The 26,854-nt window shown below is 48.0% G+C and overlaps 9 protein-coding genes across 9 annotated transcripts; 5 read left to right on the top strand and 4 right to left on the bottom strand.

Annotated features, from left to right (window-relative positions):
* Nucleotides 1-23: 23 nt before the first annotated feature.
* Nucleotides 24-1,865, bottom strand: HD556DRAFT_1232899 (CoA-transferase family III; the record flags this gene model as incomplete). Its single annotated transcript, XM_041297549.1, has 7 exons — nt 24-341; nt 410-595; nt 648-943; nt 1,008-1,333; nt 1,387-1,503; nt 1,551-1,660; nt 1,719-1,865. 7 exons carry the CDS (start codon nt 1,863-1,865, stop codon nt 24-26), a joined length of 1,500 nt encoding a protein of 499 aa, XP_041162837.1.
* A 456-nt stretch (nt 1,866-2,321) lies between these two features.
* HD556DRAFT_1355802 (Metalloenzyme, LuxS/M16 peptidase-like protein) lies at nt 2,322-4,243 on the top strand. Its single transcript, XM_041302470.1, has 5 exons — nt 2,322-2,498; nt 2,554-3,043; nt 3,101-3,888; nt 3,946-4,031; nt 4,088-4,243. Exons 1-4 carry the CDS (start codon nt 2,436-2,438, stop codon nt 4,027-4,029), a joined length of 1,425 nt encoding a protein of 474 aa, XP_041162836.1. The 5' UTR covers nt 2,322-2,435; the 3' UTR covers nt 4,030-4,031; nt 4,088-4,243.
* Nucleotides 4,244-5,026: 783 nt separating this feature from the next.
* Nucleotides 5,027-6,718, bottom strand: HD556DRAFT_247610 (kinase-like protein). The gene is made up of 4 exons (XM_041310010.1): nt 6,183-6,718; nt 5,484-6,133; nt 5,351-5,430; nt 5,027-5,300 (listed from the first exon to the last, which is right to left on the bottom strand). The coding sequence occupies exons 1-4, from the start codon at nt 6,545-6,547 to the stop codon at nt 5,190-5,192; spliced, it is 1,206 nt and encodes a 401-aa protein (XP_041162835.1). The 5' UTR covers nt 6,548-6,718; the 3' UTR covers nt 5,027-5,189.
* Nucleotides 6,719-7,077: 359 nt separating this feature from the next.
* On the bottom strand, nt 7,078-8,484 carry HD556DRAFT_1355798 (uncharacterized protein). Its single transcript, XM_041302469.1, has 3 exons — nt 8,148-8,484; nt 7,999-8,085; nt 7,078-7,948 (listed from the first exon to the last, which is right to left on the bottom strand). Exons 1-3 carry the CDS (start codon nt 8,327-8,329, stop codon nt 7,420-7,422), a joined length of 798 nt encoding a protein of 265 aa, XP_041162834.1. The 5' UTR covers nt 8,330-8,484; the 3' UTR covers nt 7,078-7,419.
* Nucleotides 8,485-8,831: 347 nt separating this feature from the next.
* On the bottom strand, nt 8,832-10,823 carry HD556DRAFT_1306459 (uncharacterized protein; the record flags this gene model as incomplete). Its single annotated transcript, XM_041299915.1, has 7 exons — nt 8,832-8,920; nt 8,977-8,995; nt 9,078-9,097; nt 9,378-9,423; nt 10,016-10,469; nt 10,528-10,614; nt 10,678-10,823. The coding sequence occupies 7 exons, from the start codon at nt 10,821-10,823 to the stop codon at nt 8,832-8,834; spliced, it is 861 nt and encodes a 286-aa protein (XP_041162833.1).
* Nucleotides 10,824-12,182: 1,359 nt separating this feature from the next.
* HD556DRAFT_247480 (ribonuclease H-like domain-containing protein) lies at nt 12,183-15,915 on the top strand. Its single transcript, XM_041310009.1, has 9 exons — nt 12,183-12,724; nt 12,779-13,002; nt 13,050-13,401; nt 13,460-13,650; nt 14,012-14,443; nt 14,533-14,953; nt 15,006-15,101; nt 15,153-15,543; nt 15,691-15,915. Exons 1-9 carry the CDS (start codon nt 12,287-12,289, stop codon nt 15,780-15,782), a joined length of 2,637 nt encoding a protein of 878 aa, XP_041162832.1. The 5' UTR covers nt 12,183-12,286; the 3' UTR covers nt 15,783-15,915.
* A 296-nt stretch (nt 15,916-16,211) lies between these two features.
* Nucleotides 16,212-18,504, top strand: HD556DRAFT_1267478 (vacuolar DHA amino acid exporter). Its single transcript, XM_041299129.1, has 10 exons — nt 16,212-16,444; nt 16,506-16,572; nt 16,627-16,760; nt 16,812-16,918; nt 16,965-17,497; nt 17,548-17,661; nt 17,711-17,802; nt 17,858-17,991; nt 18,043-18,175; nt 18,238-18,504. Exons 1-10 carry the CDS (start codon nt 16,286-16,288, stop codon nt 18,379-18,381), a joined length of 1,617 nt encoding a protein of 538 aa, XP_041162831.1. The 5' UTR covers nt 16,212-16,285; the 3' UTR covers nt 18,382-18,504.
* Nucleotides 18,505-19,152: 648 nt separating this feature from the next.
* HD556DRAFT_1355738 (uncharacterized protein) lies at nt 19,153-21,034 on the top strand. Its single transcript, XM_041302468.1, has 6 exons — nt 19,153-19,799; nt 19,854-19,947; nt 20,004-20,185; nt 20,233-20,377; nt 20,429-20,524; nt 20,572-21,034. The coding sequence occupies exons 1-6, from the start codon at nt 19,336-19,338 to the stop codon at nt 20,827-20,829; spliced, it is 1,239 nt and encodes a 412-aa protein (XP_041162830.1). The 5' UTR covers nt 19,153-19,335; the 3' UTR covers nt 20,830-21,034.
* A 43-nt stretch (nt 21,035-21,077) lies between these two features.
* On the top strand, nt 21,078-23,177 carry HD556DRAFT_247394 (uncharacterized protein). Its single transcript, XM_041310008.1, has 5 exons — nt 21,078-21,687; nt 21,739-22,441; nt 22,490-22,636; nt 22,689-22,828; nt 22,884-23,177. The coding sequence occupies exons 1-5, from the start codon at nt 21,187-21,189 to the stop codon at nt 22,944-22,946; spliced, it is 1,554 nt and encodes a 517-aa protein (XP_041162829.1). The 5' UTR covers nt 21,078-21,186; the 3' UTR covers nt 22,947-23,177.
* Nucleotides 23,178-26,854: the final 3,677 nt, after the last annotated feature.

The following is a 26,854-nucleotide window of genomic DNA, read 5'->3' as shown; positions in this document are numbered from 1 at the left end:
AACTTTCCTCGCATTTAGCATCCTCACACATACGGGAGCCACACAGGTCGATGCCGATCCAAGCCCATTGGAGCTTCCACATCTTTGACAGGCGTAACGGATAGCCGTGCTGCATGGCGAATAGCTGTCATCGTCCTGAGAGGCCCTTCAACGTCCCTTTTGTCACCTGTCGCCTCGTGGAGTGTGACAGATAGTGCTACTACCTCTAGGTTTGGTGGGTTCATTCGCTTTGGTAGAGGTTTCCCATCTCCGAACGCAGTATCTGGCGAAAGTTGCCCAAGTGATCGGAGCCACTGCGCCACTGCTGCTAAAGAGACACGGACCTCCCAGGAGCCGCCTTCCTGTCCAATAAGAGTTTTTTTAAGAGATTGACTACGACGATGAACGTCGCTGGGGCCTGAGGACTCACAGTGATCGTTTTTGCGATTGCAGCTTGAATTCCAAAAGCGAGGAAGTACCCTGCAACATGATCCAAGGCTTGTACAGGGAGTGCTCGAGGTTCTGGCTTATCCACGACGGGCAGCCCATTGAATTTAGCAAAAGCTTCAGCCTCTGCCCAATTAAAGCCCGTAGCAGTCTGCACGAGCGAGTCGAACTAGAGTTCTCATTGTCAGAAAGTATAATGATGAAAGTTAAAAAGATATTACGCCACGCTTGTGTTTCCAGGGACCCTCCCAACCGTACGCTGTCAGATTGGCGCATACAATACCAGGCCGAATTTTGGCAAGTTCCTGGGGTCCAAACCCTTTTTCCTGAAGGCCACCTGGTCGGTATGCTTGCAGGAATACATCAGTATCCTTGATTAAATTTTTCAGGCAGTCATTTTGTGGGGCTTGGGCGAGATCGAGCTGCGTTGTGCGCTTGCCACGAGATGTATCGACATCAAACGCGGGCAAATCAGGAAGCTTTGGGGAGGTAACGAGGAGCACGTCAGCGCCATACGCTGTCGAATTTGTAGATCAATAATGCAACCCGGATCACTTCAAGAGAGGAATATTGTCACATACCTGCAAGCGTTCGGCCGCACACCGGTCCTGAAAGTACCCGGCACAGGTCTAACACTCTAATTCCCTCGAGAGGGAACTGCAGAGACTCCTTGATGTCCCGTTTAGGAGCTTCTCCGATCTTGATGAGCTGGATTGGAGGCGTTCCTCTTAATGCAGCTGCTTGCGGATGCTTGTCCCATTCCTCGAATGACCTATAGGCACTAACACACATTTTCTGCTTTACTGCTTCATCTTCAAAATCTTTCGCATTCCATTGCAATAAAGCGGCTTGAATGGCTTCACGAGTGGGATCACACTGCAAAATATTGAGGATGCCCTGTCGGTGACTTTGGTGATCGTTAGCTACCAAACACCTGCCTAAAAATTGACGCAAGCTTACTGCGGGAAGTTGGTGTGCAGACGAACAAAACTGTCGTTCTTGGTTCTGTATATTCCTGCCAGGTAATCCCGCGCAGATGTAGTAGGCACCTGGCCATCTACGGTGTACCAAAATTCACTGCTTGATTTTAGTAAGATGAGATCAAAGATAGAGGGAAGAGTAACCTAGAGATGTCCAGAATAGCGTGACGTGCGTCGACACTGACGTCTTGCATATTTCCAGTCCTCAGAGAAAGGATATATGCAGCTGCTAGGCCTGATAGGCCGATAGATGTCTCAAGGGGGTTTGCTCATATCGATCGACATGCGGGCATTCGAGAGAGGTTTGCTTACCTGTGCTGCGTTCCCTAGCTTGAAGGAAGAATCAATAGCAGTGTCAGGGCAGCCACTGAGTTTGAGATGTGAAAGAATCTCTGGAGGCAAATCATTGGCGAGCCAAAGAGAAGCAGCCTGATCGCATGATTGTGATATGTAGGACATGCTTCTGCGCCAAATATTGAACGGGAGATATGGTCGGAATGTTTAGGAAGTGCACAGTGGTGACCTGACTGGGATAGTAGTAGGATAGCAAGAGTCAGCTGAAAGGGTGTCCGAGGCTACAAGAATGTCACAAAAAGAAATATGAATTGTGCATGTCCAACGCGTTGGCTGACAGCTCAGCACGCTCGCCAGGTCTCGGACACAATCTTTGCGGGTGAGGTCTGTATAAATGCAGAATCCTGAAGATCATGCCAACTCATCGAATACATATATAGGCTAAGGGTACAGGTATGGGAAAATTAATGTCCGTCAACACGATCCACTAGCACTTGGTCCGACGACCTACCGTATAGCATGATTTGAGCTCGTTGTCTCTCCTTTCTTGCAATTGCCTCCTTTTCCTCTCTGTCGACGGTAGAATGAAACTAGAAATCGCACAATTCTATCGGGTACATTCCCTCATTGAAAGCGGAAGTTTAAATGTGTCGGGATAAGCCGCGAAACCGAGAACTCCCGAAGAGGTGAATATTTTGGTAAGCGCAGCCTTTCGTTTACTCTGTCCTCTTCGGTATGGTCTCCAGAGCACTGTCGGCGTCGCTAGCCCGTTCACTCAGGACTTCAGCACGCAATCCTGTAAGTTTTCAGGCTTTCTATGTCGTCTCACTTTGATTTTCATCCCCAACCACAGCGGCCTTTGCGGTCATTTGCGACAGCTGTGAATATTCCATCTCCCATCACCCAAACAACAACTCTCTCCAATGGCCTAACTGTCGCAACAGAGTCTCATCCTCATGCACAGACCGCAACAATTGGTGTCTGGATTGATGCCGGTTCCCGTGCCGAGACTGACAAAACTAATGGCACTGCCCACTTCCTTGAGCATATGGCCTTCAAGGGCACCAAACGTCGCAACCAACACGCGTTGGAACTCGAGGTTGAAAACCTTGGCGCACATCTAAATGCGTACACCTCTCGCGAGCAGACCGTGTACTATGCAAAGAGCTTCCGAAAGGATGTTCCGGTCGCCGTTGATATCATTTCCGATATTCTGCAGAATTCCAAATTGGAGACTACAGCTGTTGAGAGGGAACGTGATGTCATTCTTCGAGAACAGCAAGAGGTCGACAAGCAGCTCGAAGAGGTCGTGTTCGACCATCTTCATGCCGTTGCTTTCCAACGTGCGTCTTTTGCTTCGATCTCATACGTGCTTTACACTCATTCATGATCTCTTGTAGACCAACCGCTTGGTCGTACCATTCTTGGCCCCAAAGCCAACATTCTTTCCATCAAGCGTGACGACCTTGATTCTTACATCAAAACTAACTACACCGCCGACCGCATGGTTCTCGTCGGTGCTGGAGGTGTCGATCATCAGGAGCTGGTTCAACTTGCTGAAAAACATTTCTCCTCGCTTCCCACCTCGCAGAACCCGATTCCTCTTGGCCGTCTTGCTCATCCTCGTTCGAACTTTGTCGGTTCAGACGTTCGGCTCCGTGATGATGCACTCCCGTGTGCACACGTCGCCATTGCCGTTGAGGGTGTTGGTTGGAGCTCACCTGACTACTTCCCCATGCAGGTAATGCAGAGCATCATGGGCAACTGGGATCGCTCCCTCGGGGCTTCTCCTCTTCTCTCATCCCGTCTTTCCCACGTCATCTCATCGAACAACCTTGCTAACTCATTCATGTCCTTCTCCACGTCTTACTCCGACACTGGTCTCTGGGGCATTTACCTCGTGTCTGAGAACCTTATGAACCTTGACGACATGGCACATTTCACTCTGAAGGAATGGTGCCGCATGTCTATGGCTCCGACTGATGTCGAGGTCGAGCGCGCCAAGAGCCAGCTCAAGGCCGGCTTGTTGCTCTCTCTTGACGGGACGACTGCTATTGCCGAGGACATTGGAAGGCAACTTGTCACCACTGGTCGCCGTCTCACCCCTCAGCAGATCGAGTTTGCAGTCGATGCTGTGACTACGGATGAGATCAAGCGCGTTGCACAGAAATACCTGTGGGACAAGGACGTAAGAGTTTCTTCCTAGACTGGAGCTGGGCGCATTCACTTAATCACTCCTGTGTAGATCGCTATTGCAGCTCTCGGTCCGCTTGATGGACTTCTCGATTACAACCGCATTCGCTCAGACATGTCGTCCATGACATATTAAAGGTTAGTTTCGTCCATTGTTGTTTGCATTGGATAATGTGCTCACGGTTCAGTTACAGGATGGTCAGGTGTGATTGTTATTGAGACGCTAGCTAGACGATACGCTGTTCGCCGTTGTTCGTTCCGAGTAGACAGCGGAATAAATGACTTTTAATACCAATATAATTTACCAAGAACAAATCCGATGACAATTGATAGCTGTTCCTGTTCATGGCGAAAATTTGATCGATGATTTCACGTGCAGATCATCAATCAATTTTTTGTCATGGATTCTAAGCCTATAGGTGGTTTGTAGTAAAGACTGGTTGCGAGTCTAACTTACCATGGGGTGAAACATTTGTACTAGCCAATTGACAGGCATTGCGGTGGTAGACAGCACGATTTTCAACAGGGATGCACCCGCTTCATAACTTCATTCAATGGCCAGCGCTGAGCGCTCGTACGCGTATTATAGAATGCATTTTCTGTATCAGGCCTGTCAATGATAAAGTGAAAAGAAGGCCAAATACAACTTGAAATACAATACTAGTACAAGTCGCAGTAGCCCCCATCAATAGTCAGATATATACTCGCCCGCAAGTCGAGGTGCACCGCACATATTATTGTATACGCGAAGCAGGGGACACGCGCGAGCTATAACGCTTCCCCGGGCCAGCCAACTAAAATTGCTCCTGGAACCACGAAAGACTTGATCACTGGTCCCAGTCACTTTTATTCTTCACAAACATCATTACGAAGCCTCCACTTATGGTGTAGCCGAACGCAAAGTAGCTCTAACGCTTTGGAAAGCCTTCCTGTGACTGCATTTGCTTTTGTGGTAGAGTGGCACCCCTGATGGCAGAAACAACTTCATCGCAGTGCTCGTGTGCATTGGTTACTACAGCTCTGGTAACGACTCCAGAACCACACTGGGACTGAACTGTATCCACATTTATTTTCATTTCGCTGTTGCTCTGCACCGTACTCGCACGTACTACTACTTGCCCTTGAAGCCCTTCGCACGGATCGATTCGCGCATAGTCAACCATACGCCGCTCTAGCCAGAGTTCGATGTCAGTAGTTATGGATGTTCATGCAGGTATAATATATATATATATTTGTCAAAACACGGTATCCAATGGCAAACCAGTGCCGAAAGGCCCAAACCAATACAATAAATATTTATACATCAGTTCCGCCTCTGGATATCCCTTTGGGCCGATATTTCAATATCCACGGGTGTCGTGAGACATCAGTTAATGGGATGCGCTCTTCAGGATTGTATTTGAGTAACTGCAAGGCGATCAGAGTCTGTAGATCACTGAGTCACGATGTGTACATACCTGTGTTATCAGGTCTCTTGCCTCGGGAGAGACGAGCGATGGAATTCTGAGGTCGACTTTAGCTATTCGACGGTAAGTGGCTTGAATTACAAGCGTGAGATAAATGAAAGGGTAAGTGCAAGAGGTTACTTACCGTTAACGCTGCTCCTATCTTCAAAGGGAGGATTGCCAACTAAGAACTCGTACGTCAGTACACCTAGAGCCCAGTAATCTACCTTCTCGTTGTGTTCCCTTCCCTCTACCATCTCAGGTGGCAGATAATCGAGCGTCCCGCATAGCGTCATGCGTCTATTGCCGGGTGCGTGTACGCTCCATCCAAAGTCGCCAATCTTGAGCTCACCATTGATCCCCAACAACAGATTCTCCGGTTTGATATCTCTATGAATGACGTGCTTGCCATGCAAGTAGGACAAAGCATCTGCCATCTGGTCGATATATCTCGAGCTCCGTTTCTCTGAAAAGCTGCCATGCTTGGAGAGCTGCTTGTATAGCTCGCCCTTGCCGGCGAACTCGAGCATGAGGAAGATGCGTTTCTCGTCATGGAAGTAACCATACAAGCGAAGTACGTTGGGGTGCCGAAGATTTTGTTGAATTTCAATTTCACGTCGAATCTGTTTCTCGACACGAGACTGGATGATTTCGGATTTATACAGACATTTGAGGGCGAGGATGTATTGCGGCTCGCATTTAGTGCGGACCATGTACACGCGCCCGAATTTTCCCTTTCCGAGAGGGCGACCGATCTCGAATGAGGGGAGACTCCACTCTCGAGTGGGACGGGCTCTGAGGGTGATGTTGGTGATGAGATGTCACTAACGTCATCTCCACTCACCCCAATACACTAGAATCGAGAGCAAGTGCTTCAGCTGCCTCTCCAAAGACCTTTTCACCCCTTTTCTCGTTGTCTAGCTCGAGGCCACCATCATACTTGCCGATGTCAAGTGAGGGCTGGGGTTCTGAAGGAGTTACCGCTTTACTAAGTCGAGCTGGAGCATTTGTATTCGTTTGATTGCGGAGAGCAGACGGTTGAGTAGGTTTTGCTGTAGGAGGATGGGGTGCGGCATATTTTGTGAGCAATTTGGCAACATTTGTTTGGGAAGGTTGCTTGGTATGGCCGGGACGAGAAGATTGTTGGTGCTTCTTCGAGGAGATTTCGAGGGCAGCGATTTGTTTGGTGACCGCACCTATTGATGCCATGTTCCGGGGGGACAAGTATACTTTATACTTTAGAGTGAAAGGCTACGGGTGTTGAAGGGATGCGGCAAAACGCGTGGCCGTGCAGCTATGGAGTTGGTTCAACTTTTCGAGCCCCGCTCACGCGTCGATCACATGATCGATCTTTTAATTTATGTAGTACAGGCCCTCTAGATTTTTGTAATATTGTATTGTGTGGAGGCTAAGCGCTAAGCCTCAAGCTGATGTACAGCTACTTCCATATCGATAGACAAGGTTTCGTGTCACCAGTTCTATTCACATGTGGAGCTAGGTTCCCGCTCATGACGGCGAAATACTCTTGAATGGTACATAGTAGTAGTACTGAGGGCGCTCGGCTTGTCAGTGACGCCGCATACACACCGGTGGCTATCCAACAGCAAGAGGTCATTAAAGCCCCCTACGAATAGGGCTCATATGTCCATCATAGGGTCCTCGACCCCAACGGACGATAAACTTGATTTTTTTTTTAAAAAAAAAGAGGTCATTACGTCTGACCACATGTGAGCTGAGGGGGAAGGTTGTAGGAAGTAGCGAACTTCTGGGGGTATTCCGCCCTTGTTCCAAACAGTTCGTAAAAGGTGGAACTCTGTTGTGCAAGCAAGTAGACACGGCAAAATTTGATATGAAAATACAGCCACATGATAAATAGCTCGACATCGACGGAGATCCCAAAATTTTAAGAAGTCGCTGAAATCTATTCTCGGATTCAATCTCTTAAGTGCTGTACTATTTTATCTAAGCTCGTATCTTAAGATCTTAAGTATTATACGATATCCTTTTACATAAATATGATGCCACGTTCTGCAAAACATCGTCCTAATCAACTAAAAAGAAATAAGATCCGTCAGAAAAGCTCAGCCGCCATGCATGTGAAATCCATAATTTGGGCGTACAGCTCCTCTCGTGGCACGCAGGTGACACTCCCGTACATGCCGGGGGTGATTGTCTTTCATCACTATCCTCCCGCAATTAGGCCACAAGCACTCCACCTTGAAACGGCCTTCTTCTACGAAGATCCGACGAAGAGAATTCATGTCATAAATCCCAAAAGCGCTTTCGGTTTCACACACAGCCGGTCCTTCCATGGAAATACCTGCGCTGGTTCCTGGACCCACGTCCACAACGTCAAAAGACATGGGAGAAACTTCGAGGGGAGCGACAAGTGGCATCAATGGAAATGCGAAGTGTCCGAAGTGTGCATCGTGATGCAAGTAAGGATGAGCTGACTGCAGGTAATGCCTGATAATCGAGATTGCCTCGCTAACGGTCAGCTGTTGACCGTGTACCAACTGAAGGTGGACAAGGTAGGCTTCAACAAAGGATACCATCCGTGTGTCGACCGTTGGGGGAGCAATGTGATTCCTGACAAAGCTGTCCCATGATCTACGAGATGGTCAAGTACCGACTCAAACCTTAGAGTGAATGGAACTTACTGATGCTCCGTGAAATTTCTGGGTGGAGATAAGCCCACGGGGTAAGCCAATTCTGCAGGCAAAACACCTGGAGTAACATTATCGATGCTGTTGATTGCGTGGTGGGGTGTTAGAAGATATCAGTCGAGTCAACGTTGAGCACTGCTTACATCACCTGACTGAGAAAATCCTGGCATGGGCCAATGGGACTGCGAACAAACATGTGACTGAAGAAATCATCTGTCGCGTGTGTGTTAATCTGGTAGCTCTCGAGGTTTGCTGTCAGCTCTTCCAACATGCAAGATTGCGAATTCATGACGGGTGAGAGGACATGTTCACTGTTCAGAGTCATTTATACAACAGTACGTTCGATGCCGCGACTGCGGCAATAAATGCAATGATCATCGATCGAAGTCCAGCCCACAGCAACATACCTTAAGCATCAGTAATTATACATTATTTTTGCCGAGTGTATGGAGCTCTGGCAGCGATGATGATGCATGATCTGATACTTGTTTATTGGTCAGCGCGTAATTTGACGCTAGGCACTATATTCAGGCATTCCTGTGTTGCCTTCTGACTCATAGGCAATTCTCGGCGATGACTGGCGCATTGAGCGCAGTATAGCGAATGAACGTGAAATTAGCGAAAACTGTCTGGAGTAAACTGAAAAGTGAATTCTGGCCTGTGTGGCCTTGAGCACACCGGAATTCAAACGATATGTGCTCCCAAATTAAATGCACCGCAAGGTGCCAATCATCGAAGTCAATCAAGATAAATTTTGAAGGAGACTGAACGCCGTCTTACGGTATTACTTTGGTAAGTGGCTTGCACGGCCACTTGGTCCGAGTCTATCAAGGCGCGTCTTTAGTAGACCGGTTGCCAAAGTGATGCATCGAGTGTAGCACCAACGGAGTCAGCTTGAACTTGCAAATAACCAGACCTAAGTTACGAATTGAATCAAATGTTTGATCCATAACTTGCAGGACTGAAGCTTACAGAGCGAGTTTCCTATGCGCTAATACTTAGAATATGTGATTCAAGTCACTGAGACTGCAGTGTAAGCCAGTGGTGCTATCTTTAGATAATCGGGTACTTACTACACGTTCCCGGTAGCCGACTTCAACGAAGTTTTGTCAGACGGCAAATATCTGGATAGAAGATAATTTGTCAGTCACCTATATGAACACATATGCTGCGTACGCCATGACGATCGAAAATCACAGAAACCTATAGTAGAAACTGGTAGAAACGGGCAGAAAACCGAAGTTCATCCAAAGTTCGTCGATATCAAAACACAAGGTTACTTAACCGTAGGGGCGCCATCTCCGACTCGAGACTCGAGACCCGAGCCAGTACTCTGACGTACGTCTTTTGAGAGGTGGGGAATTTTAACTTACTGGTCGCCTTTGTATTAATGCGTGGTTGAGGTGAAGACGAGATATTCTATGTGTATAGTAGGATCAGTAGGATAACTAATATTGAGGGAGAAGTGAGTAGACTACTAGAGAGAAATGGGAGGCTCAGGGAGGGTTTTATAAAAATGAATCAGACGAAGTGTTTTTTTTTATCCTTGATTATTGTCCGGTGGGGCGTGGCCCTATGTTGGACAAAGCCTCGTCGAGTGTTGATTCGGTTCAAACCGTGTGTGGGAAGGTCTGGCTTTGCTGGACGCGCAAAGGGGTTAGTGCGGCCCCGCCGCAGGCTCATGCATGCTTGCGAAGTGTCGCCCTATCGGAACCCAGATCTTGCTTAGTAAGCTTGACAGAAGCTCTGAAAATTTTAAGGCGCTCCGTCTTCGAAGTTCGTGATCTATTCTCATATTCAATCTTATATGAAAAACATTATTGTCTTCTCTTGATCTAAGCTGGCATATTAAGACTTTTATGATATGATGCTACGTTCTACACGATACAAAACATCTTCCCAATCAACTAAAAAGAAATACAATCCGTCAGAAAAGCTCCTTGCATCAGCCGCCAGGCAGCTCATTTGTGCGCACAGCACCTCTCCTGGCACGCAGATGACATTCACGTACATGCCGGGGGTGATTGTCTTTCATCACTATCCTCCCGCACTTGGGCCACAAGCACTCTACCTTGAACCGGCCTTCTTCTACAAAGATACGACGAAGAGAATTCATGTCGTAAATCCCAAAAGCGCTTTCCGTGTCAGACACAACCGATCCTTCCATGGAAATACCTGCGCCGGTTCCTGGACCCATGTCCACAACGTCAAAAGACACGGGAGAAACTTCGACAGGAGCGACAAGTGGTGTCGACGGAGATGCGAAGTGTCCGAATTGTGCATCGTGATGCAAGGAAGGGTGAGCTACCTGCAGGTAATACCTGATAATTGAGATTGCCTCGCCAACGGTCAGCTGTCGACCGTGTACCGCCTGAAGACGGACAAGGTAGGCTTCAACAAATGATGCCATTTGTGTGTCGACCGTTGGGGGAGCGACGTGACTCGTGACAAAGTTGTCCCATGATCTGTAAGATGGTTAAGCACTGACGTACTGACTCGAACTTTGAAGTAGATCGGGCTTACTGATGCTCCGTGAAATTACTGGGTGGAGACAAGCCTACAGGGGAAGCCAATTGTACAGGCACAGCACCTGGTGTAACATTATCGATGCTGTTGATCGCGTGATGGAGGTGTCAGAAGATATCAGCTTAGTCAACGTCGAACGGTACTCACATCGCCTGACTCGGAAAATTTTGGTATGAGCCAATGGGATTGGCAATAAACCCGTGACTGAAGAAATCATCTGTCGCGTTTGTATTAATCTGGCAGCTTTCAAGGTTTGCTGTCAGCTCTTCCAACGTGCGATATTGTGAATTCATCACGGGTGATTATTGAAGGGACATCTTCATTGTTCGGAGCACTTTATACAGCACATTCGATACTCCGGTAACAAATGCAATGGTCAAAGTCCGGTTCACAGCAACATACCTCAAGCAAGGTATTACCCAGTGGTCATACAACAGTGTATGTAGCAGTGTCGGCACATTGCACGGCCTGATACACGTTTTGCGTGGTCAGCGTGTTATTTGACGCTGGGCACTATTCAGGCATTATATTCAGAAATTCCCGAGTCGCCATTATAGGCAATTCCCGGCAATGACCCACTGGCGCATTAAGGACACTATAGCGAAGGAATCTGAAACAAGTAAAAATGCACGGAATAAACTGAAAAATTGGACTCTGGCCAGCGTAGCCCCGAGCACACCATTCAACGATATGTGCTCCCAAACCAAAATGCAGATTCGCAAAGAGACGACGATGAAGTCGATCAAAGTCCATCTTCCGGTTTGACTTTGGTGAGCGGCTTGCATGGCCACTTTGACGGTCGAATGCGTGTCTTAGTACATGAACCGGTTGCCAGAGTGATGCATCCAGTGTAGCATCAACGGAGCCAGCTTCAAGTGGAGTGAACGTGCAAATTACCACGCCTAGTAAGTTACGAGTTGAATCGGATATTTGATTCATGACTTGCATGACTGAAACTTACAAGAATAGATGGGTCCATCCTATGCGCCAAGACTCGGAGTGTTAGATTATGCGATTCAGGTCACTGAGACTCACCAGCGTAAGCCCCGCCGGGAGACTTCTAGCGGTGTTATCTTTAAATAATCAGGTACTCCCCTCGCAGCACTAGTAGTTCCTGACTTCATGTCACTACAACATAGTGACATTGCGCAACCAGCTGCTTGCTATTGCAAGATGAAATCCCCTGTTACCAAAAATTTCAGTTCGCTGGAATTGTATCACTGCAGGACACGAGTAATCGCCGTTCAGACTGCATGTACAGCCATGAGTGAGTCAGCATCAGAAGACTGATGAGCCACAGATATTCATCGTACTAGGAGATTGGCAGTGTAATCGGCACCCCACAAAAGTCGGCAAGTCGCGCAAATGTCACTGTAGGTCACGGCATGTCACATAGTATCCGTGCTAATTGTAGCCAGAGGATGGTTTCACTTTTCGACTTCTGTGGGGTGCCGACTGCACCAGTTGAAGGGATAGTATAATACAATCGGGTTAGCTTCCCAAAACGAGGTGCTTTCTTGGGGGTCGCCTTCTTTCTTTGGTTACCAAATTCTATTCGGGTCCGGGAGTCACATACGGTCGGGCGAGCGGAGTTTCAAAAACAGTCGTCCCTTGCTATGGCGCAGCCCTCGGTATTTGATTTCTCACGTGACAATTTTTTTGCTGCGTGGAGTCGTGTTCTCCTCGAGGTCCGCCGTTGTGCATACAAATCCGCACAGCAGGGTGAAACTGACAAATATTTCAGTTGCTGTAACACATGGCAAGCACGAACATCGTGGCTGAGCCATCTGCCTCTATGATCTTGCCCGGCACATTCTCTGATTACGCGACCTCTGTGCAATCGGCTGCACTGGTTACAACTCGTCTCGCTGCTACTACACTACCACCAGACATAGAATTCCACCGTTCCATACATGTGTCATTTGCTGCGGAGCTTGACTCACTATCTACCCGAGTCCTCCGGCTTACCAACAGGCTCGTGCGACTTGCAGGCTCTGTGGATAGCAGTGCTGTGGGATGTGGCACACTAGATGGCGAGGAAGACGTTTTGGACGGTTTCAAATCCTTGATCGTCGACCCGGTGGACAGACTTTTTGAGAGGACAGACATGTGTTTGGATGATTATTTGGGGCGTAAGAAAGAGCCCGCTATCACGGTTTCCGCTCTACCGAATCAGAGCAACAATACATCAAAGGTACATCCGATACCGTTTAAAATTCGCGACTACTAAGTATTTATTACTGCATAGAAACCCTCAGCTCCCAGAGGACGCCTTGACCCTGCGTTACAGCATGCTTCTCATCTGCCAAAGCCTCAACTGCTGTTCAATACCAGAGTGGACAACCGGAATGAGTCACCGTATATTCCAGCCCGTACTCTTGAGCACAAGTGGTGTGCTCGTGTACCGATTGGATACATATTCCATGACCAACACGAGAGTGGTAGCATGGACGAGGAAGAAAAGCAAAAGCTGTTCGTCCTTTCTAAATTTGCGACAATCGCTGTCTCAGTTCTTGTAGATCGGCGCACCCCTATTATTATGAGCTCACCCATCCGACGTTCCCTACTCATCTCTTCCATCCAGCCCCTACCACTAATCGCCCTGCTTCTCTCACAGGTACCGACGTCTCGAAGCACATATATGTCTCAACTCCATCTGCTCTTTTGTCGATGGCTACAAAACTCAAAACAGCGAAAGAGATCGCTGTCGACCTTGAGCACCACTCATATCGCACATACAGAGGGTTTCTTTGCTTGATGCAGATTAGCACACGCGAGGAGGATTTCATAATCGACTTGCTGGTACCAAGTGTACGAGATTCGATAGGTAACGCACTCGGTGAAATTTTTGCTGATCCAGAGATTGTCAAGGTGCGCTTGCATAATTCGTAGGGGGCAGCTTTGGGTTTCATTTTCTTATGGCTTTTAGGTCTTCCATGGTGCAGAGAGTGATATTGTGTGGCTCCAGCAAGACTTCAATATTTTTGTCGTTGGACTGTTCGACACATATCATGCCTCAAGGGCGCTAGACTTTCAGCAGCATGGCCTTGCGAATTTGCTAGAGGCATTCTGCGACTTCATACCCGATAAGCGGTATCAGCTGGCTGATTGGCGCATTCGGTATGTCGAAATTATTTTTGGCCTGTCTTCTTTCCTTCCTCCTCCAAATCACGGGACGGATCGTACCTGGGGTGACGCCCTTGGGTTTGATGCCTACGCTCTTATTGGAATCAATGAAACCTATTTCAGTCAGTCTGTCGTATCATCAATATTGCTTCACTTTTATCTTCATTTGTTTTTGTCTTGAAGGTTTTGTTAGGACCGACGGAACGCTGGTTTTTTGGAACCAATTTGCGTCCGTATCATGTGTGAGCTTCCCATGATGGCTATTCTGTTTCTGTATACGTTATCAACTTTGCGTCACCTCCAATTTGATCCACTTCCTCTTGAGGATATGATAGCTAACTTTCAATCTGCGAAGTCCATTGCCAGAGGAGATGCTCACATATGCACGCTCCGATACTCACTTCCTGTTGTATATCTATGATCGACTTCGACTCTCCCTTATCGAGCGTGCACAGACCATCATTGCTCCAGAAGCATCTTTCTCGACCGCAATATCTGCTATAATCAAGGGCACTATTTCCGATAAGCCAGCGCACGTGCTACTGAATGATGTATTGGCACGTTCGACTCGCACTGCGCTAAGGTTGTATGATCGCGAGGCATACGACGCCGAGTTTGGCGTAGGTACAGGTGGCTGGGATACGCTTGCGCGGAAATGGAATAAGGGTGCATTGGCCAACAGTGCCAGCGAGACTAATGGTGTACGAGGTGGTGTAATTGGAGAGGTATACAGGGCAGTACATCGATGGAGGGAGGATATAGCAAAGGAGGAAGATGAGAGTACGAGGTAAATATCGCCTCCATATCTGGGGGACCATTGGTTCCACAGAATTGGCGGGCCCCCTCTGCTTATATATTTACTAACCTGGCGTCTAGATATGTTCTCCCAAATCACCAACTTTTCGTTGTGGCCGAGCGGTCACCATCCAATGCTGCTCAACTCCTCGGGCTCTTCTCACACGCCAGTGTTCCCCCTGTCCTACGACGAAGAGCAGGTGAACTTGCAGAAGTCATTAAGTCCACTGTGGAGCGAGTAACATCTTCAGGAGTTGCTGTTGGGGCTGTCGCAGCGATCACAAATGTCGAAGAAGTCGAACAAGCTGCCTCGACTGAAGTTGTAGTCGAAGAAACTGCAAAATCTAAACTGTGGGGGTCAGTGAAAGTTTCTTCCTCAGTTGTTCAGCGTACATCCTCTCTCTTCGGCCCGCGGACCGCAGTGGCTGACGAAGGAAGTTCATATTCGGCTTCGCGAAGTTCATTATTCGGCGCCGCACTACCTTCTCGCGTGACGCCTCAAGTAAGTTAGCCCACCTGCCTGCATACTTCTATGATGCGATCATCCTTTTCAGAACTCAGTACCAATTATATCGACCAGTAGAAAGAAATTTAGTGACCTCGTGACACGGATACACCGGACCCTCGTCATTGCACCTAACCAACCACAGGCAAGCCAATCCTTGCATTTCCACATATCTTATCGTCATCTCAATACTTAGATTATCCAAGTCGGTTCTCAGATAGTTTCCCAATCTAGCGTCTCCTCGGGCTCTGCCTCGACACAACCAGCGATTTTCTCCAGCATGGCTCCAGCAGAAGCACCTGATGGTATCCTTGGACAAGTAGAAATCCCGTTCATTCCTACCGATCAGCGGCAGCCCCGTCTCGCCCCTGTTTCAGATGATACCATTGTAGTCGTGGGTCAGGCCAGGCAGAAGAAGCGTAAACGGATCAAAACTACGGTATTGGATAAACCCCAAACCGGAGATCAGGACGACATGGGTGAGGATGAGGCATTTGATTATGCGACAGCGCCGAACCTACTGGATGATCTCCCGCCGGCTCCTGAGGAGCTCGACACGAGGAAGAAAAAGAAGCAAAAAGCCAAGGGTACGTGATTGGTTATTTTCTCGATCTCCTTTGTTACAATCATCCAGTATCCCACAATCCTCTTTCACCTACATGTCGCTTTAACATCTATCCCCATCGTCCTTCGGCCGAAGTGTTGTATGCGCACGCTTACCTGACTTGTGACAGGTACCGGAGTCATAGAGTATGGCAATTTTCGCGCACCACCGCGAGATATGCGTGAGGTTAAGAGTGGTAACAAAACCCATACATTTAGATGACAATAACGTTGTATCTGTGCCTTCACATCTTGGCAGGTGTTGTTTATATGCTATGTCGCTCCTATGTGCGATCTGGACGACGTCAATTCTGCTCTCGTGTGAGTGGACATCATGCTGAGGTCTTTGAGCAGGGATTTCTGTTGTGCTATTGGACTCGACCTGCCACTTGAAAAATGCAGACCAATATCACGAGGCAAACACAAAATGTGACCGCTGACGCTTGAGTATGGCAGACGGACTAAATCGGCAGTATCTTTGGAAATCTTGGAACAGACTTGCCTGTAATTTTGTCGCAACAATTTCCGGCCGTGGATAGCCAGGCTGGATGACCTTTACGCAAAGGTGTGCACACGGTGTATTTTTCGGCAGCCACCTTGTCATACCGGCATTGCAATGTACTTGGGAGAGCGTAAGATGACCTTGTGAGTGACTCCTTTGGCTCTATAAGAAGTGATACTTTTTGTGTCGGAGGCTACTAACTTCCACTGCTTCATGTGCAACTCATGGCTACTCCGACCATTGCAAAAGCGATTCCTGTGTCCGAACCTAAATCACTACTCCATAACTCTCATGTCGAACCATCCCCTGACACCAAAGAAATAATTGATATAGAACATGTTCCAGTTAACGACGATCCACGCCAATGGAGTTACGCCAGAAAAGTACGTTCAAGACATCATTTAATGCTCTTAGTTGGCCAAGTTGACGCTGTCTCACCTGTAGACCGTAACTTTGTGTATTGTGTCCCTGGCTACAATGGTGTCCTCGTCAGCGGCTAGCATCCAAAATCGTTCGTCGCATGTCTTTACCTATTGCATGGTTTTGAGTTGACGTCATCTCATAGCCTCGAACATTCTGATAAGAACAGATCTACATGCAACAAATAATCAGATCAGCTGGACATTAGCGGCGTTCATACTCGTACAAGGCAACTTTCCACTGGTATGGAGCGCCATAGCTGAGATTACAGGCCGCAAGGTTGGTCGCCTTTGTTGATCTACTTAAGAATGCGGATCTTGATTATCGTAGGTCATCTATCTGCTGTCTTCGGTTTTATTTGTAGTGGGGAGTGCTGTCCTAGCACTTTCAAAGACAATCGAAGTGATGATCGCTATGCGAACACTTCAAGCAGCGGGGTAAGCTCTTATCTGAGAAACTTGAGCGCGGATTGATGTCTTGCAGATCAAGTGCTTTCTTGGCTATTTCAGCTGCCACTCTGGCCGATATTTATGATACTCACGAACGTGGGACCATGATGGGCGTCTTCTATGCTGCACCTCTTTTAGGACCCGCACTCGGCCCTGTGATCGGCGGGCTATTGTCGCAGGCCTTCAACTGGCGTGCAATTTTCTACTTTCTGCTGATCTGTGGAGTGATCATCTTTCTCTTCTTCCTCATCCTGTTTAAGGACACATACCGATGTGAACGAAGTCTCACGTATTACTCTGCCCTGCAACGACGGGATGCCTCCCGAGGACCCGTTCGGCATCCCAGCCAGTCTACCATCGCAGGATCTGAGTTCAGCAAGAACCAAACACATGACAAGGACCTTGAGAAGCAGTTCCAACTCCCGGTTGTTCCAGAGAAGATTCCATCGGCGACGCCTACACCAGGGCCGGATAATATTAGGCTATCAATAAAGGATATCAACCCTTTTCCACCATATTTACAAATTTTGTCACGAAAGAACAACGTTCTAGTTCTTACTGTTAATGGTGGGTAAAGGCTGGCTTCCCGTTTTATATATCACTAACGACCTCACTAGGACTTGTCTTTGGTTTCAACTATTGTCTATCATACACATGCGAACGCACTCTCGCCAATGTGTATGGTTATGACGCACTAAGCATCGGCTTGGTGTTGCTTTGCCTTGGCATTGGTGAGATCCTCATCATCTGGATTGCGGTAGAGACTAATTTCTCATCAAGGGAGTGTTGCTGGGAGTATAATTGGTGGACGTTGGTCTGACCGGGTGGTTGGGAAGATGATAAAAGCAAACGGAGGACAGTGGCATGCAGAAGTAACCCTTTCTGAAGCTCTTTCACGGGAACTTTTTTGATTGACTTCTTATGAAGATGCGATTAGAGAGCTCAAAACTGACAATGCTGTGGATACCTTTATCTCTCATCGGTTATGGTTGGGCGTGCGACAAGCATCTCAACGTGGCTGTCATTTGTGTCATGCTTGTCCTTGTTGGATTCACAACTATGTGTGTGAAACAATTGTTTGCGGTCATGGTTGCCCTGACATCTTCTTCTAGATGGATGTACGCAAGTACGTTGGCGTACCTAGTTGACGCCAACCCTGGTCGCTCGGCCGCAGCAGTGGCCACGAATAGCTCGTTCCGAGGATCCCTGGCTTTCCTTTCAGTCTTGATTGCTGTACCGCTTCAAGTAAGCTTCCGTGCTATCTGCCATATCTCACAAATACTGACGCTAGCTCGCTCTCGCCGTAGAACGCTTGGGGAGATGGTATATTATTCACGGCATGGGCTTGCGTCTTGGCTGCTGCAGAGTTACTAGTTATAATAGTGGTGCACAAAGGAGAATCGTGGCGCAAGGGGGATGAGGAAAATGAGCGTAAAATGCTAAGTAAATGAATACTCGCGTTTTAATATTTCTAGACAGATATAGAGCATGCAGGGCAGGCCTATATCTAGTGCGATAGAATTAAGTATATATGTACTTAGTAACTTACATATGAAATGAAATATCTACTCTGCGTGGCACGTGATCAATAGTTTATGTCCGCGTCGCGGCGCAGTAGGGTGCGGTGAAAAATTCAATAATTTTTAACAGCGGTTAATTAACCGAGTTATTAACCGGGTTATTAACTGTAAATAATTCAAGGCTGGAGGGACACCGGTCAAGAACTGTAAATAATGTACCATGTCCTACCATGGCATCCTAGGCATGCCGTTATATCAAATTTGTCCTGATTTGCCTCATGTTGGGTGGATAAAGGCTCGTAGAATCTCATACTGACATATTTGTGTCATTCTAGCCATTGGGTTGCACCTGAATCATACTAATATGTCAGGAACATTTTTCGGAGTGTCAGACGACGGAGTGATTGGGATATAATAGATATGTCAATCAAAATTCTACTGATCTAACTTTTTGCTTGTATCGCAGACCTCCTTACAGATTTGACGGCTATGAGTGGTTCAGTTCTTGGCACCTCAGTTCCATCCGAAACAGTTCACGATGGCCTTATTCCGAGTTCTGCAGCAGCCGATTTTCGCCTTTTACTGGCAAAGCTCCCCTTGGAAGGCAATGTGCACCTGTTTTTGACCAGTTAATAACAGTTAATAGCTTGGACGAAAAAATCACGTGCCGACTGTCAATATGTGTTAAAAAATGTCGGTTAATAATTAACTGCCATCTCCTGGGTTAATAACCCAGTTAATAACTGGCTGGATAATTTTTCACCGCACCCTACGGCGCAGGTAACCTATCTATATCAACTGCCAGGTTTGCTATTTTCAAACTACTAGAGTGCGGAAAATTGAACGTTTTAGCCCTGCATAGCAGCTGCGAGCATCACCGTGTTTATGATGATTAGAGCACAAACTATCGTGGCTCGTACACCAAATGCGCTTCTTGCTTCTCTTGATCGTTTTCATTTGCAGTCCAAAGCGAAAGGTGGTACGTTCCTATTTGCTCTTTCCGCTCCCTCAGATGCTCTGTCCGTCATAACATCGCATCTAAAATCTCATTTTCCTCGTCATATCGGGTGTCTATCGTCCCCGCTACCGGCGTACCATTCACACATCATGTGTGCTGTCGCTCTGCTAAATGGGATTACATTCCGATCGACGATTGCTGGTCGCGCTGATCCTCAGGTTGGCCGATGGCATGCTGCGAGGCACTCAAGTACACAACAACTACCCGCAGCACAGTCGAGTGTTTTCGAAGAATTCGACGGAGATGTGAGTAAAGTTAACTGGGAGGATATATGGGACAGGACTGCCGTGTCTGCTCAGGAGATGATACCTGTGGAACTGAGAACGGCGAGGTGGGCTTGAGGTTTCCCTGTTTCCACGACATCTTGACTTTATGCATCCTCCAGACCTGAAGATGTGTCTTCTATACTGTATTTCTCGGACAAAGCCCCGGAAGGCATTGCGAAGGTACTGAAGGCAACTTTCCCCCATTCAAATGAGGTGGGTACATCATATCATCTGATAGAACAAGATATTTACATTATTCACTCGATCAGCTAGGTTTTTTAGCGTCGTCGACTCCTTTCATCACAGGTCGACCAGTGACACTTTTCCATGATGGCGAGATATACTCAGATGGAGCAATCGGGATTGCGCTTCAGCCTTCTCTAGGTCATACTTCACTAACAGCCGAATTTCCTGATCTGGTCGATCTGACTCCGGATTTGCAAATAACATGGTACTATTCCTTCCTCCTGCACCCCGTCGTATGCTTAGTAGTTTGAGCTCTGAGGGGAATCTTATACTCACGGTTGATAATGGAAACCCTACACGCCTCCTCCTTGCTGCAATGAACAAACATGGCCTTGATGGTCGTGACGTCCTGCTCAAGGACGACGAGTTTTATGTCGGCGTCATGAGTGACGGCAAGGTACGAAGTCTGTGCTTATAATTGATCACATGCACATCTTTATGAACGAAGGTAGAACGGTTGCACCGCATAACCTCGGGTGACCCTTCACGCGGCACTATTGCCCTTGGGACAATGAGTGCACCACCGCAGGGCTCCACCATAAGAGTGGGTCTTTGGACGTTTAAATGAATATACGTCTGACATTCCGACAGATGCTTTATTTGCCACGGAGGGATGAAGTGACCCTGAACTTAGAGCCAACGCACGGAAACACATCCATTTCATTCATCGCGACACCTGACTCCTTTAGTGATGGACCTCCATCTTCAGCCCTTGACAACGACGTCCTGGTTATTGATGGAAATTTCGTTGCTGGGTCTGAGAATGGGTTTATGTTGAGAAGAGGGGCCAAAGAGGAAGGCTGGATCTGTACATTGCCTGGTGGGCAGGCCTGCCTGCGTTGGACTTGAAGCAAGCTGCGGCCGATGTTTCTTCCAGTCCACCTATGGCCGAGCCTCCCTATTTACTTTCTGTTTATCAAACTGTTTTTGTTCTGTCCCGTCATTGTCTGGTACTTCCCCTTTGACGTTGCAAGTTAGCATTAAATTTAGGATTGGATTAGGAGATTAATTATGCGACCCATGAGAACGGTTATCACCGGATTCCGAACAAAAAGGAAAATGGCAAAATGGCAAATTCCGGATTCTACTGAGTTGGCCTTGCAAAGCAAGGTGATACTTGAATTCCCGTTTTGGCCGGGTATACCGTGTTGTTCGTACTTTCCTCAGCCCGACAAGCTCTTTCCAACGCACAGACCACTACCGTCAATGTCACACAGTATCAACGACGACGTCGTCACCACTAACGATGATCCCCCGTCGTTCAGTGGTCAAGAAAGCGATTCCGAGGGAGGTGCCGATGACTTCGAGGTATTTCCTGAAGATAAGGAGAACGCGGTGGAGTCGATCCAACAAGGGGATGCTGCAGGCGAGATTGAAATAACGCGGTCTTCTGTTTCTTCTAGTGTCTCTTCTTCTCAAGACGCTGAGCCTGACGCTAGCGAGACGCATGATGCAGCTCTTGGTCTTCCACCAGCCCGTCGCCCTTCAGATTCTGATAGTGGCGATTCGGAAAAGGGTTTGAAGCGAAAGCTTGCTGACCGTGGCACGAGTCAGGGGCCGGAGAACCTGGTGCCTTTACCCTCTGCTGAACCTGCCAAGCGTCCTAGAGATGACACCGACAAAGATGAAAATCCTCGCGAATCAAAGAGACCGTCACCTCCTCCCGAACAAAAACCTGCAGCGGCAGAGACATCCGCACCCAAATTCGTCCGTTTCTGTCTATTATTCAAGAAGCTTTGCTGATGAATTTCTTATCAGGGAGGGTTTATGGCCTATGCTGCCGCAGCATCTCCGTTTGCTGCTGTCAAAGGCCAGAATATATTTTCGGGAGCTAGTTCCAGCACGCCCAAAAAGCTGTCTGTTTCACCATCGCCGTCACCATCACCTTCCCCTCTACAGACGAACAATGACCCTACACCCTCCCCGTTTGCAGGCTTTGCCTCCTCACAGTGGTCGGTACAGCAGACGCCGGCGAGCACAGCGACGAAGCGTACGGGCTTCGAAGCTTTCATAAGCTCTGCTTCTCCCTTCGCAACAGCAGGTGTTTCTCCTTTCCCTTCGCGATCCAAGTCACCATTACGTGCCAGCGGAAAAAGCGCACTCGGAAGGAGCAGGTCGCCCCCGAGACGTACTCCTCTCAGTATGACCAGTGCATTCTCATCATATGCCAGTGGTGGCGTGCAAGCTTTGTTTGCTGCACCTCATCCCAAGCGTGCGAGGGCAGAGTCGCCCAACGGGGGGTCGTCACGCAGTTCTCTTGAACGGACAAGCAGCACCAGACTGAATGTATTGGATCCAGCATGGAATGGAAGTGCAGATGAGAGCGGAAGCGGAGAGGAAGACGATGAGGAGAATGAGAGACCACCTTCAACGTTTGGCGAGAGACTGCGTGCAGGTAGGGATGACGAAGAGGACGAGCCTGACGAGGAGAAAGAGAAAGAGAGGCTTCAAGAACAAGATGGTGCGATATTTCAATTTATTCAAGTGCAGATATCTAAATATGTGGCAGTCATAACTGGCGAAGAGGATGAAGAGACAATACACCACGTGCGCGCCAAGCTCTATGCTCTATGCCCCCAAAACCAGTGGAAGGAGCGGGGCACTGGCCTTCTCAAGCTCAATGTCCGACGTTCGGATGGTGGAGGTGCTCGTCTTTGTACGCAGGTTACGTTATCTCCGGAGCTCGTCTCACTAACATTGGGTATCAGTGATGCGCAAAGAAGCAGTCTACACAGTTATACTGAATGTTACACTGTTCTCTGGAATGAAATGCTTTATTGCACAGGATTCACGATATATCCGGTTGAGCGTCATCGAAGATGGGGTCACGATACATTACAACCTCAGAGTCAGTTATTTTCATTTGTATTGTTTTCACAACATCTGTAGTGACCTTCTCGCAGGTTTCAAACGCGAAGATTGCACAAGATTTGCTAGAGGAGATCAAGTCGAATATTCCAGCTTGACATCCAGAGTACCCTTATGTTACTTTACTGTCCATCGTGATCATGCCTTGCTACATTTAACATTAATGTTGTCTTTATGTACAACCACAGGACGCTCGCTGCTCCCTATATCACATGTCCACAGGTGGCAAGGAGCCTCAGAATCACTTATCCCATGGTCCCGAATATTGCGCCTCGGAACTCACGGGACGTACATCGTGTCCGACGGTAGTGACCCAAAGGCCTTGGAGAACTCATCCTCACCTCGGACGTGATGCATACCTTTCATTGTACGTTGACCGATGTTTGTGTAGCCCTAAACACGCATTCAGTGCTCAATGAAGTGCTCTACCATTTAGACCATATCAATGATGCAGCGAGGAACGATTTGAAGGTAGCGTTCGTGCCGCAAGCTTGTGTTACAAGTTGAATCAGACTTGCGAGTCTTTTCTATCTCCATGAGCCTCAGCGAAACTTGATCGATGCTTGACAAAATATTTTGGATGATTGTTGGCTCAACTGACGAAGCTGGCGCTCACGGTCAGCGGCAGTCAAGGTCCAGTGTGGGTGAGTATTCGCGGAGTTGAGCACCTAAAGGGGCAGCTGTAGACCACTGGAAGGGTTTGAGGAGCCCGCTGGCATGTCACAAGTCTAGTCCTGACCGCACCGTACCATTTATTCAGTGCAGATTCCAGAACCTTGATTGAACCACCGGTACCAGGTACATCCAGGCGAGACCCAGCCGGTCTTGCGACCCCCGCCACAGTAATGACATAAGTCAGCACTTCCTTGTTCACTTGTCTAAGCGGCTACTCACGCGTCGAACAGGAGTCACAATGCGATGGATAACTAATTATAATGCAAATTCCACCCATGACAACGAAGTGTCAACTGATTTTCGCATTTGAGTTATTCGTCGTGACGTTGATGTTGAAACATAAGGAGGCACTGTCCCTTGACAAGCGCTAGTGTCGAGATTCGGCTCATCACAAAGTGTCAAAACCAGCCAGTGCCTACGGAAACAAGGTAAGTATGCGAAAGTATACCAGGGATCCGTGAAGTGCAAGAGCGGTAGTATCGAACGACACTGGACGACTGAGCCCGCACAGATACCACACGATAAGATTGATGCGAGTGGTCCTGGGCCTGAAAAGGCAAAGAATTATTCGTCACGCCCTCCGGGCAACGTCCCTTCTTTTTTTCGTCTCCATTCAAAAACCCATCCTGGGAGGGCGCAACTCATTCGCCGCTTTCGATCTTCAAATGAATTTGTCTGTCTCGTAAGTACATTCATCGCCAGGAAGATGGCATATGCACGAGGGACGCCGCAGTCCACGTCACAGCCGCATCAAACAAAGAATCCATGTGTTCTTGACTATGTGATACGCCACTATGTTGATACCACGGATTATTCTTCAGCAAAAAAAATGACGAGCTGTTACAACCTTGCTTCTAGTGACTAATACGGGTCGAATCAATTTAAACGTATCCCTGGTATGTACTTACTTGGAACCGGCAAAAATGACGCACATGGTGTCATGCAATTCGACAGGATTAGGCGGAATAATGTTCGTAATTCGGGGAATGCTGGGCTCTCACCGCGATTTTTGTTTTGTTATATCACTGAGGAGCCTTTCAGCTCTGTCCAAACGATGGTTTATATGCATAATGATGAGCAATAGATCTGGGATGCACGAGCTCGAGACACCAACATCAGATCGTAAACTGAGCCTTCCGAAAAAGCTGCACGGATTAACGGTGGAAGCCTCTCGTGGCCATAATATTGAAAGTTGAACAGAGAATTGACCGGATATCATGGCGACTTGGATACCAAGGCTGACCGACGGGATCAACATGAATATAGATCTGTTTAGGTCTTGTAAACCCTTGGGATCCAGGCTCAGTCATACAAATTAAAAGCATAAGTGCATGGCAGAGTGTTCTCGTACTAAAATATTGCAAAGTAAATACAACGAACGGTACCAAAGTTTAGGACATCAACAACACCGATTCCTCAACTGGAACATTCCGAGCACATGCAGGCTCCGAGTTATCCGCTGTTGTCATTCAATCATGATACCATTCTGATCATTGCGACCAGCATTACCTTCACAACCTCGGCGTCGGCTTGGTTTGTGGCATTGTCCCTCACCGAAAGATGCTCGGACTGACTGGCCCGACTATGGCTCAAGCGCTATGAAGCAGCATAGCAATCACGAAAAGAGTTGATATTAGAAAACGGATAAGACATAATCTGATGGGCGAGATCTTGCTGTGGCTTCAGAAGCACGAACACAATTAGATTATTGATACACTCAACATCACATGCATGCACTCGTAACATGTCACGTAAGTAGTCCTTCTGATCGGATGTCTGAACGCGAATGGAATGTGCGCGGGCGATATGTAGTAGCATAATTGTCACGAGTCATGTAAGGAAAATTCTCCATGACGTGCTGTAAAGTAGCGGCAGTGACGGGCAAGGAACGTCTGCCGGATACTGATCATAAACCTTGAAAATCTCAAAAAAAAGCAAAGAACTGGCGTAAAGCACGACCGGCGAAACGGGAGGCACTAGCAAAGGCGAAGTCGATGAGAAAGCTGAAGGCGACGAAGCCGGCAGCCACGATAAGTTGAACGCGATGATGTAGAGCTGAGTGGTTTATGGCTTGATTAATGACGGCAGGCGAGGAGAACATACGAAACAAACATGTACAAAATATTCGGACTGACTCGGAGTCCTGTGTCTTCTCGGGCACAGTCCAGGTTGAGTTGTCTCCGTGCACCTGATAGCTGTGGGCCTAGGGAACTTGCCTGATGTGATCTGCATACGCCCATCTTGCAACTCGGCCCTCTTTCGTCGGATCGTGTTTGCTATTTCAAAATTTCCACTTATATCCTCCATTCCTAGTTCGGCTCTATCGGCGATTCGACTGCAGATTCGGTGGGCGCGTGGACTCCCTCAATGAGCTCCGCTCCCATCTTCATCTCCGTCCGCACATGTATGAGTCCAGGGACATTAAATGTCGGGCCCGCCCGCGCCCAGAGACTCGAAACGACAACAGTGGAAAATATAAGCGTGCACGTCGAGCACTGGAACCACTAAGTTGTCGCTATGATGGGCTAGGAGGAAATGCTTCCCCTCATGGGAGATTCGGTGGGTGCAGGCTCACGGACTTACTCAATGAACTCTGCACCCATCTTCATCTACGCTCACACATGTACAAATCCAGGGACATTAACTTTCGGGGCCACCTGTGCCCAGAATTTAATTGTACCCGTCGAAACGAAGAAAGACATAGCGGTGAAAAAATATACATGTGCACGTCGAGCGCTGGAACCGCTAAGCTGTCATTTGAATAGGAGGGAATGCTTCCTCTCTTAAACCTGAGGACATTCGACCGATGGGCAATTTTGCAGGCGCTACACTCTGGGAACCGGGACAATGTCGTGGATCTAGCTTGTGTCGGAGAGAGACACTAGCCGCTCTGAAAACGAGCGTGTTCAAGCCTGAGTAATTCTGGTCGACGTGATCCATAACTGACTTAGTTCTGTCTCCATAGGTGTTTCTATAAAGTGGTGTGAGGCGCGCGCGCGCTGCTCGATGGTTTGAGGAAGTGGAGTCACTGGTCGAAGAGATGAGGCAAGTATCAACTTTTCTGGAGTGGCAAGGTTACTGGTGGCATCAGCGCGATTCTGCGCCCATTGGAGAAGACTGCCAAGCGCAAGGGCTTGCGAGATTATGGATACCATCAAGCTGTCCTCCGTACTGCTATGCGGAACTCATTCTAAAGCCGTTGGAGTTCGTTCCTCAACTCAATGTCTGCCGCCATAGGCTCCATGCGATCCTTCCATGGATATTAATTCCCCTCCTTTGACCGGAACGCGTTTCAGCTTAATCTCGATGGACAGATCGATCTGCAAACGGC

Source organism: Suillus plorans (genome assembly GCF_016647745.1).
Source record: "Suillus plorans strain S12 chromosome Unknown HD556scaffold_15, whole genome shotgun sequence".
In the NCBI taxonomy this organism is placed as follows: Eukaryota; Fungi; Basidiomycota; class Agaricomycetes; order Boletales; family Suillaceae; genus Suillus; species Suillus plorans.
Note: the sequence above shows the minus strand (reverse complement) of the source record. Positions and strands in the feature narration are given on the sequence as shown.